The 17,693-nt window shown below is 37.6% G+C and overlaps 1 protein-coding gene across 6 annotated transcripts in view; it reads left to right on the top strand.

Annotated features, from left to right (window-relative positions):
- The window catches only part of SETD2 (SET domain containing 2, histone lysine methyltransferase), a 141,756-nt gene that overhangs the window by 95,707 nt on the left and 28,356 nt on the right, over positions 1 to 17,693 (top strand). For 5 of the 6 annotated variants that reach the window (XM_004368467.2, XM_023726410.1, XM_023726414.1 and 2 more), the window contains 3 exons: positions 2,683 to 2,866; positions 9,868 to 10,540; positions 16,727 to 16,861. In XM_004368467.2, coding sequence (XP_004368524.1) covers positions 2,683 to 2,866; positions 9,868 to 10,540; positions 16,727 to 16,861 — 992 coding nt within the window. Of the gene's footprint in view, positions 1 to 2,682; positions 2,867 to 9,867; positions 10,541 to 16,726; positions 16,862 to 17,693 lie in introns of those variants that run through there. The other variant, XR_002823134.1, reaches the window with a different exon arrangement.

Below are 17,693 nucleotides of genomic sequence, written 5' to 3'. Positions count from 1 at the left end.
CTGTGTTACCCCTCGATGGCAAACAATTAAAGAGCTTAGAACTTTCAAAGAACCTTGGGGATTCAGAAGAAGAATTGTGAAATGTAAAGTACTTCATGAAATATGTAATCTAGCTCTGGAAATCAGCCTGAGGAGATTCAGGAAATCAGCCTGAATAAATGAAATGACCACTTCCTCTGCTTCAGATACTCTAAGGTGCAGAATCAGAACGCAAACTCTTGGTGTAATTCTTTCTTTTTTTTTTAAACCATGATGTAGTAAAGAAAAGATGTTTTACTAATACCTTTTGAGATGGAGCAGTTCATTTAGTTGGGCAGCGTACGGTATGGATGAGTTCTGTTAGCTTCTCACTGACAAATGCCCGTACATGGCCGTAGATTATTAACTGTTTTATAAATACACGGGGCTGTTGGCTAACTAAAATGACAATTGCAAGAATGGCATATGCAAACCTAACCCTACTGCTGGGGGAAAAAAACAACTGATAGCATATTTTTTTCTGAAAAGAGTAACGGAAAAAACAGTAAATATTTATTGACAATGTCAGATATTTTATAAGAAGTTCTCTCTTTAAGAATAAAGTGATTTCATCTTTGTTGGTTACGAGGGATGGGAGGGGTGGAGGAAGGGACTAAATAGACAACAGATAAGTGGGAACTTTGGTGACGGGTAAGACAGTACACAATACTAGGGAAGCCAGCACAACTTGTACAAAGAAAGGTCATGGAAGCTCCACAGACACTTCCAAACTCCCTGAGGGACTGAATTGCTGGGTGGAGGGCTGTGGGGACCATGGTCTCGGGGAACATGTAGCTCAATTGGCATAACACAGTTTGTAAAGACAATGTTCTACATTCTACCTTGGTGAGTAGCGTCTGGGGTCTTAAAAGCCTGTGAGCAGCCATCTAAGATACTCCACTGGTCTCACCCCTTCGAGAGCAAGGGAGAATGTAAAGAACAGGACACAAGGAAAAGGTTAGTCCAAAGGACTAACGGACCACAGCTGCCGTGGCCTCCACCAGACTGAGTCCAGTACAGCTAGATGGTGCCTGGCTACCACCACTGACTGTTCTGACCAGGATCACAACAGAGGTCCTGGACAGAGCTGGAGAAGGATGTAGAACAGAATTCTAACACACACAAAAAGACCAGATTTACTGGCCTGAAAGAGACTGGAGAAACCCGGAGAGTATGGCCACCGGACACCCTTTTAGCTCAGTGGTGAAGTGACTCCCGAAGCTCACCATTCAGCTGGGGATTGGACAGCCTTATAAAACAAAATGGAACTAATGAGGCACAGCAGTCCAGGGACAAGGACTAGTAGGCAGGAAGGGACAAGAAAGCTGGTGATAGGGAACCCAAGATTGAGAAGGGACAGTGTTGACATGTCATGTTAACCATAGTCATAGGGCAATATGTGTACTAACTGTTTAATGAGAAACTATTTGTTCTGCAAACCTTCATCTCAGGAACAAAAAAAAAACTACCTATGTGAGATCAAATTGACAACAGCAACTCAAAAGGTTTGATGGGAAGCCTAGGGGGCAGTGAGTTGAAGATAATGGTGAGGGAATAATTTGGAAAAGGATAGTGAGAATTGCAGCACAACTGGAAGAATGTAATCAATGTCACTGAATTGTACATGTAGTAAGTTTTGAAATGGTGTAACTTTGGCTATGTATATTTTCACTAAAAAAAAAAAAAGGTTCTCCAAGGTCGAGAAGGGAGAGTGTTGACAAGTTGTGTGGTTGTTAACCAATGTCTTAAAAGAATATGTGTACTGACTGTTTAATGAGAAACTGTTTGTTCTGTAAACCTTCATCTAAAGTAGTATATATATATATATAAACGAGTACCGTGATTTGAATAATCAGGTGACAGTACTAACATACATAAAGTAGCACCATAGAATTCCAGTCAATTTATATTTAAATGTTCAGTGGTGGCATTTATTGGACTTACTTGGAAGATGAGAAACGAGGAGAGATCAGTGAAAAATAGTACTTAGGATAGCTTTTAGGAGCAGAGGCGATGAAATTGGGCAAGTGAGGACAGCAAGAGTGAGAACCATTCTAGGTAGAGAGACATTGAGAATGAAGGTTAGTAATACCGTCTTTAAATAGGTGGCTGGCATTTTGTTTTGTTTTTGAAATGCATCTTGCTGGCTTTGATAACTTCCTAAGTGATCGCCTGTGTCATAAATTTTTTCCCTTTGAAGTCGTAGTTCATAAAAAGTTGTCTTTTTTTTTTTTTTTTAAATTATGGAGACTTTTCCTATTAAGGTTTTTGTGCTTAGCATGCCATGCTGCTTTTCTATAAATTGTAAAAACGGAACTTATAGGGGCAATTGAAGACCACATTTTGAATAGGCACACAGATTGCCTGCTAAAGATAACGGGAACATCTTGCACGCACGTGTTCCAGAGAAGTTGTTAGAAATGTTGAAGGCTTCAGTAGAGACTTCTGTGGGGAAAAGAAGAAAAGGGCAGTGATTAGGAGAGACTTTTAGGAAGTAGAATATGCACACACACAGACAAGATCTTTGTCTCATCCAAATTCAGGACTGGGTAGATGAGGGTAGATTTATTTGTTGGATAAAAATTTTATTATACAGTTGATGTACTATTACAATGATGGATAAAAATCTACCAAGTAAGCTTTTTTAAAACCCTTTTCCCGTAGTAACTGAACGAGGAAGGGATGCTGTTGGCTTCAGAGATCAAACAGCTGCCCCAAAGACTCCTAACAGGTCAAGAGAGAGAGACCCAGACAAGCAAATTCAAAATAAAGAGAAAAGGAAACGAAGGGGCTCCCTCTCACCACCCTCTTCTGCTTATGAGCGGGGAACAAAAAGGCCAGATGACAGGTAAGTGGCCTGTGTGAGTTGCTCTCTTTTCTGAGCAGTCAACAAGTGCCTGAGTCATATACTTCTGATTTTGGGCACCAAGGTTTTTTGGAATAATTCTCTTGATGATTGAATATAAAATTTTACTGATAAGATAAATCTTGAGACAGATTCTCCTTTGACAGTAATAATAGCTGTGAAGACTAATGGACTTTTGGTACTTGGATGGTTTCTACTTGAGAACATCTGATGCTATTTGGGGAGCCAAAAATTTGTTCTTTAAAGGGGAAGGGGGCTTGGTAGGAGGTAAGTCTTCAAAGATAATGGTAATTCTTCTAAAGTCATTACTTTGTTTTCTAGTGAATCTTAAATGCTGTTTCGATCAAAATACTGATCACTAGATCTGAGAGTCTCTTGTCATGTGGGTAGAAAAACAGGCCGGTGGAGGGCTAGAAAACATTCATTCCAGAGAAGCCCTTTTTAAATTAAATTTGCTTTATAAAAAACTGAAATCTACCATTCATATAATGCAATTGTCAGAATTTTTAATTTTGGGCTGTCTGGCTATGTAATAGGAGCCCTAGTGTTGTAGTGGTTAAAGCGTTCAGCTGCTAACCAAAAGATTGGCAGTTCAAGCCCACCAGCTGCTCCGCGAGAGAAAGATGTGGCAGTCTGCTTCCGTAAAGATTTACAGCCTTCAAAACCCTATGGGGCAGTTCTACCCTGCCCTATAGGGTGACTATGAGTCGGACAGCGATGAGTTTGGTTTTTTGTTTGGCTGTGTAATGTAGCTCAGCATGGTTTTAATTCAAACATTCTCCTTATTACTGAATAGATTGATCATTTTACCATGTTTATTGGCCATTCGTGTTTCTTCTACTGTGAAGTGTCTTTTGTGTGTATGTTGCTCATTTATTGAGTCATTTGTCTTTTATGAGTTTCAGAATTTCTCTTACATATAGTTCAGATATTCTGTTTCGGTGATAATTTTTACAAGTATTTCTTCCTAGTTTATGGCTTATCTTTTGACTATTTTTTGTGGCTTTTGATATACAGAAGTTATAAATAGTATAATGGAATATATCAATCATTTTTTTATGGTTAGTACTTTTTGTGTTTTAAGAAATTCTTTCCTACCCTTTAGATGATAGTATTCTTTTATATTTTCTTCTAAGAGATTAGAAGTTTTGCCTTTTACATTTAAATCCTTAATCCATTTGGAATTAATTTTTGAATATGTTGTAAGGGAGGGATCCAGTTTCATTTTCTTTTTTCTGTGTGAGTACTAAGTTGTCTCAGTACCATTAACCTGAAAGCCCATCCTTTCTCCACTCATCTGTAGTGCTGCCTCTCTCTGGCAAGTTTTCCTATATGGGAGGATCTGTTTCTGGACTCATAATGACTGAAGCTTTTATTTTAAGTATTGATAGCAAGTAGGGAAAAGCCCTCTCTTTTTTGATCTTCTGAGATGTCTTGTCTTTTCTCCGACTTTCTTTCTTCCTTAGGATCTGCTTGTCAGGTTTCTCCCCTTCACCCCATGAAAAGATGGTTTTGTGAAGAGTTGTCATCTTGACGATATTGCTTATTTGTATCTCTGTTTAGTTAGGTCTTTAATGTTTTTAACAAAGATTGAGGCCTGCTTTCATCTCTTTAATTTTTATCGTTTTATTCAAAAAGACGTACACATTTTGGTATATTTATTTCTAGAAACCCTGATTTTTTGTTACATTTTCGGTTTATTGCTGGTGTATATTGCTCTTGTGTTTCACAATCATGCAAAACTTTTATGAATTCTAACAGTTTTTACTATGTTAACATAGTTTTTCTATGTTAACAGTCTATTTTATATGAATATGCTTTGTTTTTCCTTTCTTATCCTCATGCCTTGTTCTTGTTTTACTCTGCTAGTAAGGCCTCTAGTACAAATCGCCAGATGATACCATTTCTTAGTAATTGATTTCTACTTGTGTTTTATTTCCTTCCTTCTATTTTTTTATTATATATTTTTTACCTTGTTAATTGGGATGCCTAGCTCATTACTTGTCAGCATTTTTTTCTTTTTGGATAAAAGCAATTAAGGATATAAATTTCCACATTTAAAAAAAAAAAAAGCCAGAGTTAATTCTGAGTCGTGGTGACCCCATGGGTGCAGAGTAGAACTGTACTCCCTACGGTTTTCAAGACTATGACCTTTTAGAAGCAGATTGCCAGGCCTTTCTTGCAAGGTGCCTCTGGGTGGTTTCAAACTACCAACCTTTCCATTAGTAGTTGAGCAGTTAACCATTTGTGCCACCCAGGGACTCCAAATTTCCGCATATATACCGCTTAAACTAGACTTTTGATAATGCAACTTCATTATAGACTAGTTCACAATAGTTTTTAATTTCCATTGATTTTCAAAGTGTGTTTAAATTTGTTTCTTGTTAAAATTCACACTTAATTACATTAATTGGTCTGTATAATATCAGTTATTGGAATTGTTACTGAGACTTGTTTTATAGGCTGCTTTAAAGTTTCTTTGATATTAGGAGACATATGCTGTCTTCTGGTTAATAGGGATTTAACCTTAACCATCACAGCCAGCATCACCCTCACCTTGCACCTTGGCGTTCGTTACTGCTGTTGTTAATGTGCAAAATAATTGGATAGTAAATTTTTTGCTGTTGTTGTAAATGTGAAATGTTGGCTAAAAAGATAGTCATAAGTGAGGAGTGGGTGTATATCTTCTTTACTTTCATCCTTTCTGTGTCTGATAAATAATTTATAACTGATTTTTTTTAAATCCATTGTGTTAATGCTTTAGCTGATTTTTTCCGTCAGTTTAATAAAGTCTAAAGTTAGTATCAAGGAGCCTGATGTTGCAAATGGTTATACACTTGGCTGCTAAGTGAAAGGTTAGCTGTTTAAGCACACTCGTCTACTCTGAAGGAGAAAGATCTGGCAATCAGTTTTCATAAATATTACAGCCAAGAAAACCCTATGGGGCAGTTCTCCTCTGTCACATGGGGTCACTGTGAGTTGGAATCAACTTGACGGCACCAAACAACAACAACAGAAGACACTTTATTTATTTATTTATTTTATTGAGCTTTAGATGAAGGTTTACAGAGCAAATTAGTTTCCCATTCAATAATTACACACAATTTGTTCATGACATTGGTTGAAATCCCCACGGTGTGTCAGCACTCTCCCCCTTACTACCCTGAGTTCCTCATTTCCATTCATCTGGTTTTCTGGCCCCTTCCTGCCTTCTCATCTTTGCTTTTGGGCAGATGTTGCCCTCTTGGTCTCACATAGGTGATTGTTCTAAGGAGCACTTTCCTTACAGTTGTTATTGTTTATTTTATAGGCCTGTATATTATTTGGCTGAAAGATGCTCTCCAGGAATGGCTTCTGTTATAAGTTAGAAGAGTATCTGTGGACTATAGTCTCAGGGCTGATCATGGAACCTTCCCAAGTTGTATGCTATTGCTGTCCAATATTATAATTCCTTCTTGTCCCCCTCTTCGCGACAATCAGTTGTCATTAATTTTGTTGAGAGAGAGAGTGTGTGTGTGTGCGCGCGCGCGTGTGTGTGTGTGTGTATACGTGTGTGTGTGTGTATACATACAAACTGGCTTATTCAGTTTGTTTGTTTACCCAAGTTTACCATTTTCTTTGTTCTTCTTACCTTATTATCTCAGACCTTCAATTTTGGATCATTTTAGTTGTTTTGCAGTATCTTTTTAAAGTTTTCTATAGTGACTTTCTGTTCATAATATTTCAGTTTTTGTCTGAAACGTCTTTTTCACTTATTTTTGTTTGCATTGCACACCCTCTTTTTTTATCTTATTTGATTTTTTTATGAAAATATACACAACAAAAGATACACTATTAAAATTTTTCATGTACAATTCACTGACATTGATTATATTCTTCAAGTCATGTAACCCTTCTTGCTGTCCTTTTCCAAATTATTCCATCGCCATTAACATAAACTCACTGCCTCCTAAGCTTCTCATCTGACCTTTCGTGATACTGTTGTCTGTTTGATCCCAAATCGGTAATTCTCTGAAAGAGTACCATGCTGAAGGGGGATATAGTTTACTAATTAAGCTAAACTATTGTTTGGTTCAGAGAAGACTTCAAGGGATAATTTTGGTTTAAGGTTTAAAGACTACCTCAGAGCAATAGTTTCAGGGGTTCATCCAGCCTCACTGGCTCTAGAAAGTCTAGATTCTATTAAGAATTTGACACTTTGTTTTTGCAGTTTTCCCCCTTTTGATATGGGTTCTTCTATAGAATCTTTGATCAAAACGTTCAGTAATGGTAGCTGGGCACCGTCTAGTTCTTCTGATGGTCCCGTGGCAAAGGAGGCAGTTGTTCATGGAAGCAGCCAGGCACACATTCCATTTCCTTCTCTAATTCCTGACTCTCCTTCTTCCTTTGTTATTCCAGGTGCTCACCCTCATTTAAATCAGCTTTATTTCATCATCAGGTATAAGTGATGAAATAAAGCTTACACAGTAAAAGTTATCATTTTAAGCGTATAATTTACTGAGCTTTGTCAAATGCATACAGTTGTATAGCCACTACCACAATCATGATATAGAACACTTCCTTCACATGAAAAAAATTACCCTGTGCCCCTTTGTAGTCAGTCCCCTCCCTAACTTTTGGCAACCACTGATCTCTTTTTTGATCCGCTAGTTTTGTCTTTTCCAGAATATTGTATACATAATATCATGCAATATATAGCATTTGAGTCTGCCTTCTTTCAGTCTTGTCTTCTGTTACTGTTATTGTGAAACTTGCTGATGGCTTAATTGTTGTGCCTCTTTAAGTAATCTGGCTTTTCTCTTATTCTAGTTTTAAGATGTTTTCTTTGTTTTTGGTGTTCTGCTGCTGTATGTTTATGTGAGGATTTCCTTTTCTTTTACCTGGTTGGAATTCATTGGGCTTTTTAAATTTGAATATCGTTTTCCAAGTTACTAATTCTCTTCAGATCTAATCTCCTGTTTAACTCTACAGTGGACCTTAAAACCAAAAAAAAAAAACAAAAACCATTGCCGTTGAGTCGATTCCAACTCATAGCAACCCTATAGGACAGAGTAGAACTGCCCCATATGGTTTCCAAGGAGCGCCTGGTGGATTCGAACTGCCAGCCTTTTGGTTAACAGCCATAGCTCTTAACCACTATGCAACCAGGGTTTACAGTGGATATTAGGGGCACTGAATTAGTTCGATTATTGGATTATTCCTTTGTTCATGACACTTATCATTAATCTATGTGTGGACCTTGTCTTCATTTATTTGTTAAAATGTAATGAGCACTAGAGATCCCAACGTGAAAGCTAGGATCTTAACAATCATGTAATACTTGCTACGTCACTCCTGTTTGTCCAATCCTATACCTTTACCACCTTGAGGTCACACCATCTTGAATCCTGGATTCATTATTCCCCTGCTTTCCTTTTTTTTTAAAATAGTTTTCTGTCATCTATATATATTCCTTAAAATATATAATTTTTAATTATTTTTACTTTATAAAAAGGCTATCATTCTGTATTTAATTTGGAAGTACTTTGTTTTCACTTGTTATTATGTTGCTAAGTATTATCCATATTATGTCTTTTTAGCTTATTCATTTTCACTGCTGTATAACATTTTGTTATGTGAGTATACCACAGTTGATTCATCCACTCTCCTGTTGGTGAGCATTCAGGTTGTTTTCAAGCTTTTGCTATTTGAATAATGCTACTGTGAAGGATCTTATACATGGTTTTTGTACATGTGCAGGATTTTCTGTTCAGTATACATCTATGAGTAGAATTTCTGAGTTGTCAGGTATGTGAATGCTCAATTTTATATGATGATTGAGTTTTATTCTAGATGTTTCTTAGGGTTCTTTTTCCAAATCTGCCTTATAAACTTGGTGGTCTTGTTTCTTAGTCATATTTTTAATAGCGTTTTTATTTCATTAAGCATATTAAACATACTTCTTTTATGCTTTTTATTGGATGATTCTAGTATCAGCAGTTTTCGTAGCTCTGTTCCTCTTATTTGTTTCATATACGTAAAATAATGTATTTTGTAATGAATTCGTGTTCCTTAGAACTTCTGCCTGTGAGAGTTCATTGAAGCCTGGCTTTGAGGGGCTCTCTTCTGTAGATAATTTGCATTTGTTTCTGCCAGGCATCAAAGAGTGCTGCTACCACCCCACTAATACTTTATAGGAAATTTTCAGCTTGGCGGGTTATAGACCATACTTTTTTTTGTTGTTGTTGCTGCTTCGATAAATGTTAGGTCTTTATCTGTGAAGTTGTTTCTAGAGTTAACAACCTCTTGACAATGAAACATCTTGACATTAGTTTTCTTTGCTTATTTTTGCCAAGGGAACTTTCTTAGGAGTTTCATTCTCTACATAGAAGTTCACAAAACAATCTTTTAAGCCTTCAGATCTCTTCTTGTGAATGTTAGAGCTGACTGTTCCTTGTGGGCCTACTGGGATACTTGTCAAAACCATCACAGTGTATTAGGCTAGCAGTAAGAGACTGTACTTGGTAGTGTACAGAGGAGAGTGTACATCTAACTCTCCATACTTTTGTATATGCATACTTCCCTTTCAGTTAACCCTCCCTTGTTGATATTTGTTAGAAATGTATGTGGTCAGACATACATCAAACTCTGTAACCTTTGTTGTTTATTTTGGGTTTTGTTTTAATTTCAGAATTTATAATTATAGAACTATCCCCTAACTATAAAGAAGAATCTATTTAGGATGCTGTATGTATCTTTAATTTGAAGCTCTAGAATCTGAGCCTAGAGATTAAGTTATGTCCATCTAAGTGTCATTACCCTTGAGGTTCTATCCTGTCTTCAAGACTCTTTCAGTAATTTTGAGTGTAATTTTCAACTAATGTCAAATTGGATTTGGTATAGTTAGTGGTTTACTGATGAGCCACATAACACTTATTAGTGCTTTGGTTACATCTACAATTTAGGGAGAAACTTTCTGTGTCCTCTTATTGTTTTCTTTCTAGATATGATACACCAACTTCTAAAAAGAAAGTACGAATTAAAGACCGCAATAAACTTTCTACAGAGGAGCGCCGGAAGTTATTTGAGCAAGAGGTGGCTCAACGAGAGGCTCAGAAACAACAGCAGCAGATGCAGAACCTAGGAATGACATCTCCCCTGCCCTATGACTCTCTTGGCTACAATGCCCCTCATCACCCCTTTGCTGGCTACCCACCAGGTTATCCCATGCAAGCCTATGTGGATCCCAGCAACCCTAATGCTGGAAAGGTGCTCCTGCCCACACCCAGCATGGACCCTGTGTGCTCTCCTGCTCCTTATGATCATGCTCAGCCCTTGGTGGGACATTCTGCAGAACCCCTTGCTGCCCCTCCACCAGTGCCAGTGGTGACACATGTGACAGCCCCTGTGGAAGTTTCCAGTTCACAGTATGTGGCCCAGAGCGATGGTGTGGTACACCAAGACTCCAGTGTCGCTGTTTTGCCAGTGCCGGCCCCAGGCCCAGTCCAGGGACAGAATTATGGTGTTTGGGATTCAAACCAACAGTCTGTCAGCAGCGTACAGCAGCAGTACTCTCCTGCACAGTCTCAAGCAACCATATATTATCAAGGTCAGACATGTCCAGCTGTCTATGGTGTGACATCACCTTATTCACAGACAACTCCACCAATTGTACAGGTAACTAATCCTGGAATGTCTCTTGTCTGTTCATGGGATATTAAATTTGATTTGGGGGGGGGGTTCCCTACCATTGATCGCTTTTGTACATTAATCAGTTTTTTATGTATTAATTATCTGTTGCTGTGTAATGAATTACCCAAAAACTTAGCAGCTTAGAACGACAAATAATTATTGTCTTAACAGTTCATGAGTCAGGAAATCAGAAGTAGCTTAGCTGGCTGGCTTTGGTTTAGGATCTTTCATGAAGTTGTGGTCAGGCTGTTAGCCAGGACTAAGGACAGGACTTGGGATGAAGGATTTACTTCTAAGCTTACTCATGTGGTTGTCAGCAGGCCTCATTTCCTCTCCATGTGGGCCTCTCAATAGGACTGCTTACAACAGGCCAGCTGGCTTTCCCCCAGAGCAAGTGATCCAAGACAGACAGACACCAGGATGGAAGCTGCAGTGTCTTTTATAACCTAATCTTGGAAGTGACATAACCATCACTTCTGTGCTATTCTACTGGTCACGTAGACCAACCCTGGTTCAATGAGAGACTGTCCAAGAGTCTGAGTACCAGGAGAATGGTGATCACTGGGGCCATCTTGGAAGCTTGGCTCCCATATTATACAAGGAGAATAATTTGGTATTAAAGTGTCTTTTGGATTACTCCTCTTCTTTTTGCTTACAGGCAGTGAATTACATACAGTTTCTTCTGTATTCCTGCCAAGGGAGAACCCTTTGTCGTGGTAATTGAGTTAGGAGGAAGTTTGCCCTTTTTCTTCCTCTAGACCCAGCTTATGTATTATTATTATTTTTTATACGCTACATTTTTATCTACATGTTTATCATCACAAAGTTTGCCAGAGTGACTTTGATACACTGAGCCTGAGAATATTACTTTGGTAAGAAATACTAATGTTAAGTTTAAAAACTAGAAGTGTACTGATTTTATATTTCAAAGTGTACTTTAGTTTTGTTTTTTTAAATCAAGTTTCTTTTTTTTCAATAAAGCAAAACAATATATTTTAAGCTTAAAAAAAGACTGTACAAATCAGTATCCTTACCAAATTCCTGTGTCTCTCCTGTCATTGCTTGTTACCCCTAAAAGGTGAGTATTGTGGGGTGGTAGAGATGTTCAAGGATGTTTCCTTCGTACTTAGTATTAAACAGTAATTTTTACTTCTGTTAGTATTTTTGTTATGAAGCTGTATCAAAATTTTGTTAAAATAGGCATGCAAAATGTCCTGCTTTAATTCCTGGAACCCTGACTATATTAACGACATTCGTTTTTTATGATCTCTTTAACCATGTGCATATGTATACGTAATCTTGAAGGCTTGAAAGTTTTTTATACCCACATTTTCCTGCATAACATGACTCTTAACCATTTTTCCAAATTTGTTTGTGTATGCATCTAATATCTCATTTGGTTATAAGGTTGTTATTCATTCTCTGGGGTAGTCATTTAAATTGAGAATTATTTTTTCATAATTATAAGTAGCATTCCATTGAACATTCTTATACTTAGGTTTTTCTTTTGATATTTGGCTTAAAATGAATGTTATAGTGCTAAGTAAGGCTAGTAAGAAAATGGATATTATTGGTCATTGGGTATGAATTTTCTTAATATATGATTTGGGTTTTTTTAAAATATGTTTGGTTTAGCCTCCTATAGAATGTTTTAGGGGTTGTAAACAAATTTCTTCTTAGGTCCTAACTTCTGCTATGTCTTGTCGTATTCTTTCTTGGACTAAACTGTAAGTTTTGAGTTTTTCCCTGAGAATGGGTATCACAGTACAAATGAGAAATGATTCATTTCTGCCCATTCGTATTCCTAAAATAATGTTCTTAAAGCTAGATGTTAGAACCTGAGCAACAGCAAAGAAAGATGTCCGTTAAAGACCCTTCAGTAGAGAGCTCACTGGTCAGATGGTTGTTCTTATAAAATAGAATTTATTTTTTTTCATTCCGGTGGGCAAAAGATTTCTCTTGGGTTTAGTTGTTAACCTTAAGACTCAGACTTCACAATTTCACTTGCTTCCAGTTTTCCAGTCTGTCCCTATAAAGGAGTCCTTTATTGACTCCCTCATCCACTTAGTGCGTGCTGGAGTGGTAGATAAATGGAGTATGGTGGTTCTAACCATCCTCCCCTTTCCCTCTTCTATGATAACAGTTGATCAGAGATGATGTTGGGTTTTGTATAGTGAGAAGCATATAGCACATCATTAGTGTGTATTTGGATTCCTGGCCCATCATTTACTCTGTGTCCTTGGGACAGGTGCTTATATTCTTGAATACTTGGTTTTGTCATCTATAAAATGAACATAGTGCCTTAGGGTGCCTAAGATTTGCATGAGATAATGGATATTGATAATGATAGATTTAAAGCACCATACACCTTAAGAGTTTAATTGTAGTTATTAGACAGATACCTTAATAATAGGGAGTACTGACATTAATAGACTGTGAAATATTACTGGTCAGGGTCATCCATTTGATCCGACACAAAGATCTGACCTCCAGGATGAGGACTTGAGGTCTGTGTTCAAGCCCTGAATCAATCATACCAAGATGGGCTACTCTGAGATCTGAAAATATGATAACCATGACAGTGAAGTAGCATGTAATATAGCAGAAACCAAACTCATTGCCATGGAGTTGATTCCGACTTACAGCAACCCTATAGGACAGAGTGGAACTGCCTCATTAGGGTTTCCAAGGAGCGGCTGGTGGATTCTAACTGCTGACCTTTTGGTTAGTAGCCGAGCTATTAACCCCTGAGCCAATAATATAAGTTTGTGTGTGTGTGTGTCTGTATATATGTGATACACTTGTGCATGTGTGCGTGTGTATCTACACACACACACACCTGTGCAGTATCTTTGACATTTGGAGCAAATGTGTTATCAGAAGGAGATTGTTTTTATTTTTTACTACAATTGCATATTAAACATAAAAGCTCAGTTTTAACTTAGGCCACATAATTTATAGTGGTTGTCTTAGGTTGGGTTCTCTAGAGAAGTAACCAGTAAAGCGTATAAATATATATATACAGAGAGATTTATATCAAGGAAACAGCTCACGCAATTGTAGAGGCTAGAACATCCCAAGTCCGTGGATCAGGGTAGAGGCCTCTCCCAAGTCACACAGCCACAGAAGCTGGCAAGGCCCAAGATTGGCAGGTCAGAGAGCAGGGCTTCTGCTCACAAGCCGTGCAGATCGAGGAATCCCAAGTTCAGCAGATAAGCTGACAGTTCAAGTCCCAAGAACTGGAGATGAGGTGACAGGAGGCAGCCGCAGGATCCAGAGAGAGTAAAAAGCCAGAAGGCTGCTTATATTCAGAGGCGGGCCACACCCTCAAGGAGACTCCCTTTCATCTCATTGGCTGCTCACAGTACATTCAGTCATGGGAGTGATTACATTAAAACACTGAGAATCATGGCCCAGCCAAGTTGACACACAATCTTCACCATCACAGTGGTATTATGACATTAACAAGTGACCTCTTGAGACTTTTTACAGTTATACTAAGTTACATCTCAAAAATTGAGTTCTTAGATTATAATTTTTCGTTTTATAAAGTGAAGTCATTCAGATATAAAGTGAACTTTCTCTCTACAAGTGGGGGCAGAACAGCTATGTTCTTTTCTCTGTAGTATATTGGACCTTCTTAGATATCTCTTATAATTCCCATTGGAAGTTCCACGTGAAAGATATTTCTAGTCTGGGTTTATGTTTGAAAAATACCTTTTGTGTAATTTCAAGTCATTTGGGGTGGTGCGGGGAGCCAGCCTCCTACCGATTTTTCCCCAGCAATTAAATTTCACAGTGATATTTGGGCTGTGTCTCACAAGGATGTACATCTTCCACATTATTCCAGTTGAACTGCAAAGCAGTTTCTCCTTTCTGATTTATATAAACCTAATTAATACTTTTTGTTAAAATCCCAGAAATTGTTGTTTTGTAAATAGATAATTGCTGCTGTTGGTTTTGACATTGCCATAAGATTATCTGTAGGTTTGGATAGGGATACTGTAGAACCCTGAAAAATGATCATCTGCCCTCTACTTCTTTTTTCCCTCCCTTCTTGACAGTTTGATTTTTAAAAAGTGTACCTCCACATCAATACTGTTGTCTTCAGTGTTTATTTAGTCCAGCAATGATGATGCTGCTCAGAGATTTTTGGCATCTCCTTTGGAAATTATTTCCAGTGCATGTTACATTCTTTGTGATGGCAAATCATCATCCTTTAAACATGCTTTGCTATTTAGAAACAGCTAAAATTTGCCTGGAGTTGATCCTAGTGAATGCAGGAATGAGCAAGCTGGGTAATTCCATCTCGTTCAGAAGCTGTTTCACAGCCAACATTTGGAGCCAGTCTAGGCTAAAGAAGCCGCGGCTTTTAATCGACACCAATCAAATCCTTTCAAGTGTCTGCATGACCAGTTTTAACTATCTGATCTTGTCAGACAGATTTTTCATGAATATAGTGTCACTGAAGGTCAAAGGAATTTTAGCCTCCAAAGTATTAGTGTTTTTCTGTTGTAGATCTGGATGCTTGACCTCCTGATCACTCTGGAAATAACAAGTTTTACCCTGGTGATGGTTTTTCTTAATTATTATTCTGAAAGGATCACTTCGGCTGCTCTGCGAAAAGAGAGTTTGGGAGTCAAGGGCAAAAGTAGGGACACCAGTTAGGAGGCTGTTGAGTACTCCAGGCAAGATAATATGGTGGTTTGCACTAGAATGGTAGGAGTAGAGGTTTTGAGAAATGGTCATATTTTACACATATATTTCATAGGCAGACCCAACAGGATTTGCTCATGAATTAGAGGTGGAGGAAATGGGTCAGAGAAAGAAATAAAGTTTGAGATTCATTACAGGATCTGGTGCTCAGCCTTGTGGGTTTGGAAAATCCCAAGGATGCTTCTAAGGGGCATTCTGGCTGTACTTCTTCCAAGACATATTTGTTCATTTAAATTAGATGGGGAGCTAATATTTGCTTCTACAAAATCTTTGATGTTGCATAGATTCCCCATCTTGTATCCAAACACCTGTGAAAGCAATTTTAATATACACATTTTTTCGTGATAGCATTCTGATGATAATTCTACCTTAACAGTTAACATTAAGTCTGGTTTGTCATCTCTGCAGTTTAAGCTATTCCAGATACTGAATCAAATACTGTATTTTCTTCCTCTTTTTTTTCTTTTCTCTATGTCCTCTCAATAATTACTCATCCAGAAGTCTCGTAGGTAGCTATGTTGGCTTATTTAGACTACTTGGGCACTTTTCTTTTGTACTGGTATCATTTGGAATTATTACATTTTGTATTTTGAGTCCTTATCAATTAATGCTTCTGAATCATTTTACGTGGAAGAATCTCAGCTCATAGGATCATGCCTTTATTCAGAATCTATCCTTAAGTATATATTTGTTCTGCTCCTTGGCATTTACCTCCTCTTGAGACAACAAGGATATTTTTCAGACTTTTTATGACATCTTTAAGTAGTTTATCCTTGCTGATGAGAAATAATTCCAGAGTAGGTGTAAGTCCTATCCATAGTACTTGTACTTATTTCTTAATATAACTTCAGCTATGGGCAATACTTGTCTCCATTGGTGGTCAGGACTAAAGTAATAGGCCTTTCTGGGTCATAAAGCAGTGTATAAATCAGTGCGTGGTGAGAATTTCAAATAATGTGAAATCTGCTGTTTTCCTAGGAAGGAATTGTATTTTGGAAGACCAAAACAAGCTAGAAAACCAGTTTAAACTTTGATCAACTTCTTACTTCTTCTACTTTGACATTTTCTGGTCAGATTAACCTGTTAGAGCTATTAGGAGCTGGTAGTGAAAAGAGCAGTGTGGAGCTGTTTCTCAAATCCTAAAAGCAGCACTTTCCTTGTCACTGCAGTCTCATTGGAAGCTAAACAGTTGACAGTTTTCTGTTTACTCTTTACTTGTGATAAAGCATAACCAAAGTAAATGAACACTTAGAGAATTAAAAAAAGAAACTTTTGTGTTCGAAATAAAATAATTATTTTGCACATTTGTATTCAAATATACATATCAGAAGCAAAAAAAAAAAAGTTAGTAGACGTACATTCCTATAAGATTGTGCCAACTTGGGAGTCAATTACTGCTTTATTAGAGCTAGAAAAGTATCAATTTTTAATTTCCTCATTTTATCTTTGTTTTAGAGTTATGCGCAATCAAGTCTTCAGTATATCCAGGGACAACAGATTTTCACAGCTCACCCACAAGGAGTGGTGGTACAGCCAGCTGCAACCGTGACTACAATTGTTGCACCAGGGCAGCCTCAGCCCTTACAGCCAGTAAGAAATATTTTGGTTGTTAACTCTCATTGGCTGCCTACTTTGTCTTTAGAAGGTTTTCTTTTTGTTTTAGTTTTTTTACTCTGGTTTTTGTTTTTTGACTCTGGTTTTTGTCAGGTAGTCATCAGTTTCACCCAATTGCCTGGGCATCCTCAGGAGGCCTTTACTCACCTAATCTGTTAATTTGTTTTTTCTTCTTTTAATCTTGTGGAATTTACAACTTTGTTTATTGATAGATATTTTCTTCCTAGAATCCTTTTTATTTGTTGTTTACCTTGACCCTGTGTTTTTATACTCAGCTGTGAACTTTTGGAGTAATAATTTTCTAGACTAGCCATCTGTTAGTATTTACTGAGCACCAGAATGGAGACTGGTGGCTCAGTGGTTAAATGTTCGGCTACTAACCAAAAGGTTGGCAGTTCGAATCCACCAGCTATGCCTTGGAAACCCTATGGGGCAGTTCTACTCTGTCCTATAGGGTCGCTATGAGTTGGAATTGACTCGACGGCAACGGGTTTGATTTTTTGGTTTGAGCACTAAAATATACTAGACAGTATGGAGTAGAGGTATAGAATTGAATGATATATTTTTCAGTATATGTTGTATAATATGTATAATAGCAAGAGAAGTTTTCAGTTTTCTATGACATATATAGAAGGATATGGTGAAATCTTGAAGGGTTTTTTGGTTTGTTTGTTGTCTTTTGATGAAATGAAAATGGGAAGTTGACATGGGAAGCCATTGAAAGATTCTAAGCAGGAGAGTAACATCAGATTAGCAATTTAGAATACTCTGTGACAATTCTGAAGAAGGCCCTTGTAATCTCAGCACA

This window comes from Trichechus manatus, unplaced genomic scaffold (assembly GCF_000243295.1).
Source record: "Trichechus manatus latirostris isolate Lorelei unplaced genomic scaffold, TriManLat1.0 scaffold00001, whole genome shotgun sequence".
NCBI classification, from domain to species: domain Eukaryota; kingdom Metazoa; phylum Chordata; class Mammalia; order Sirenia; family Trichechidae; genus Trichechus; species Trichechus manatus.
Note: the sequence above shows the minus strand (reverse complement) of the source record. Positions and strands in the feature narration are given on the sequence as shown.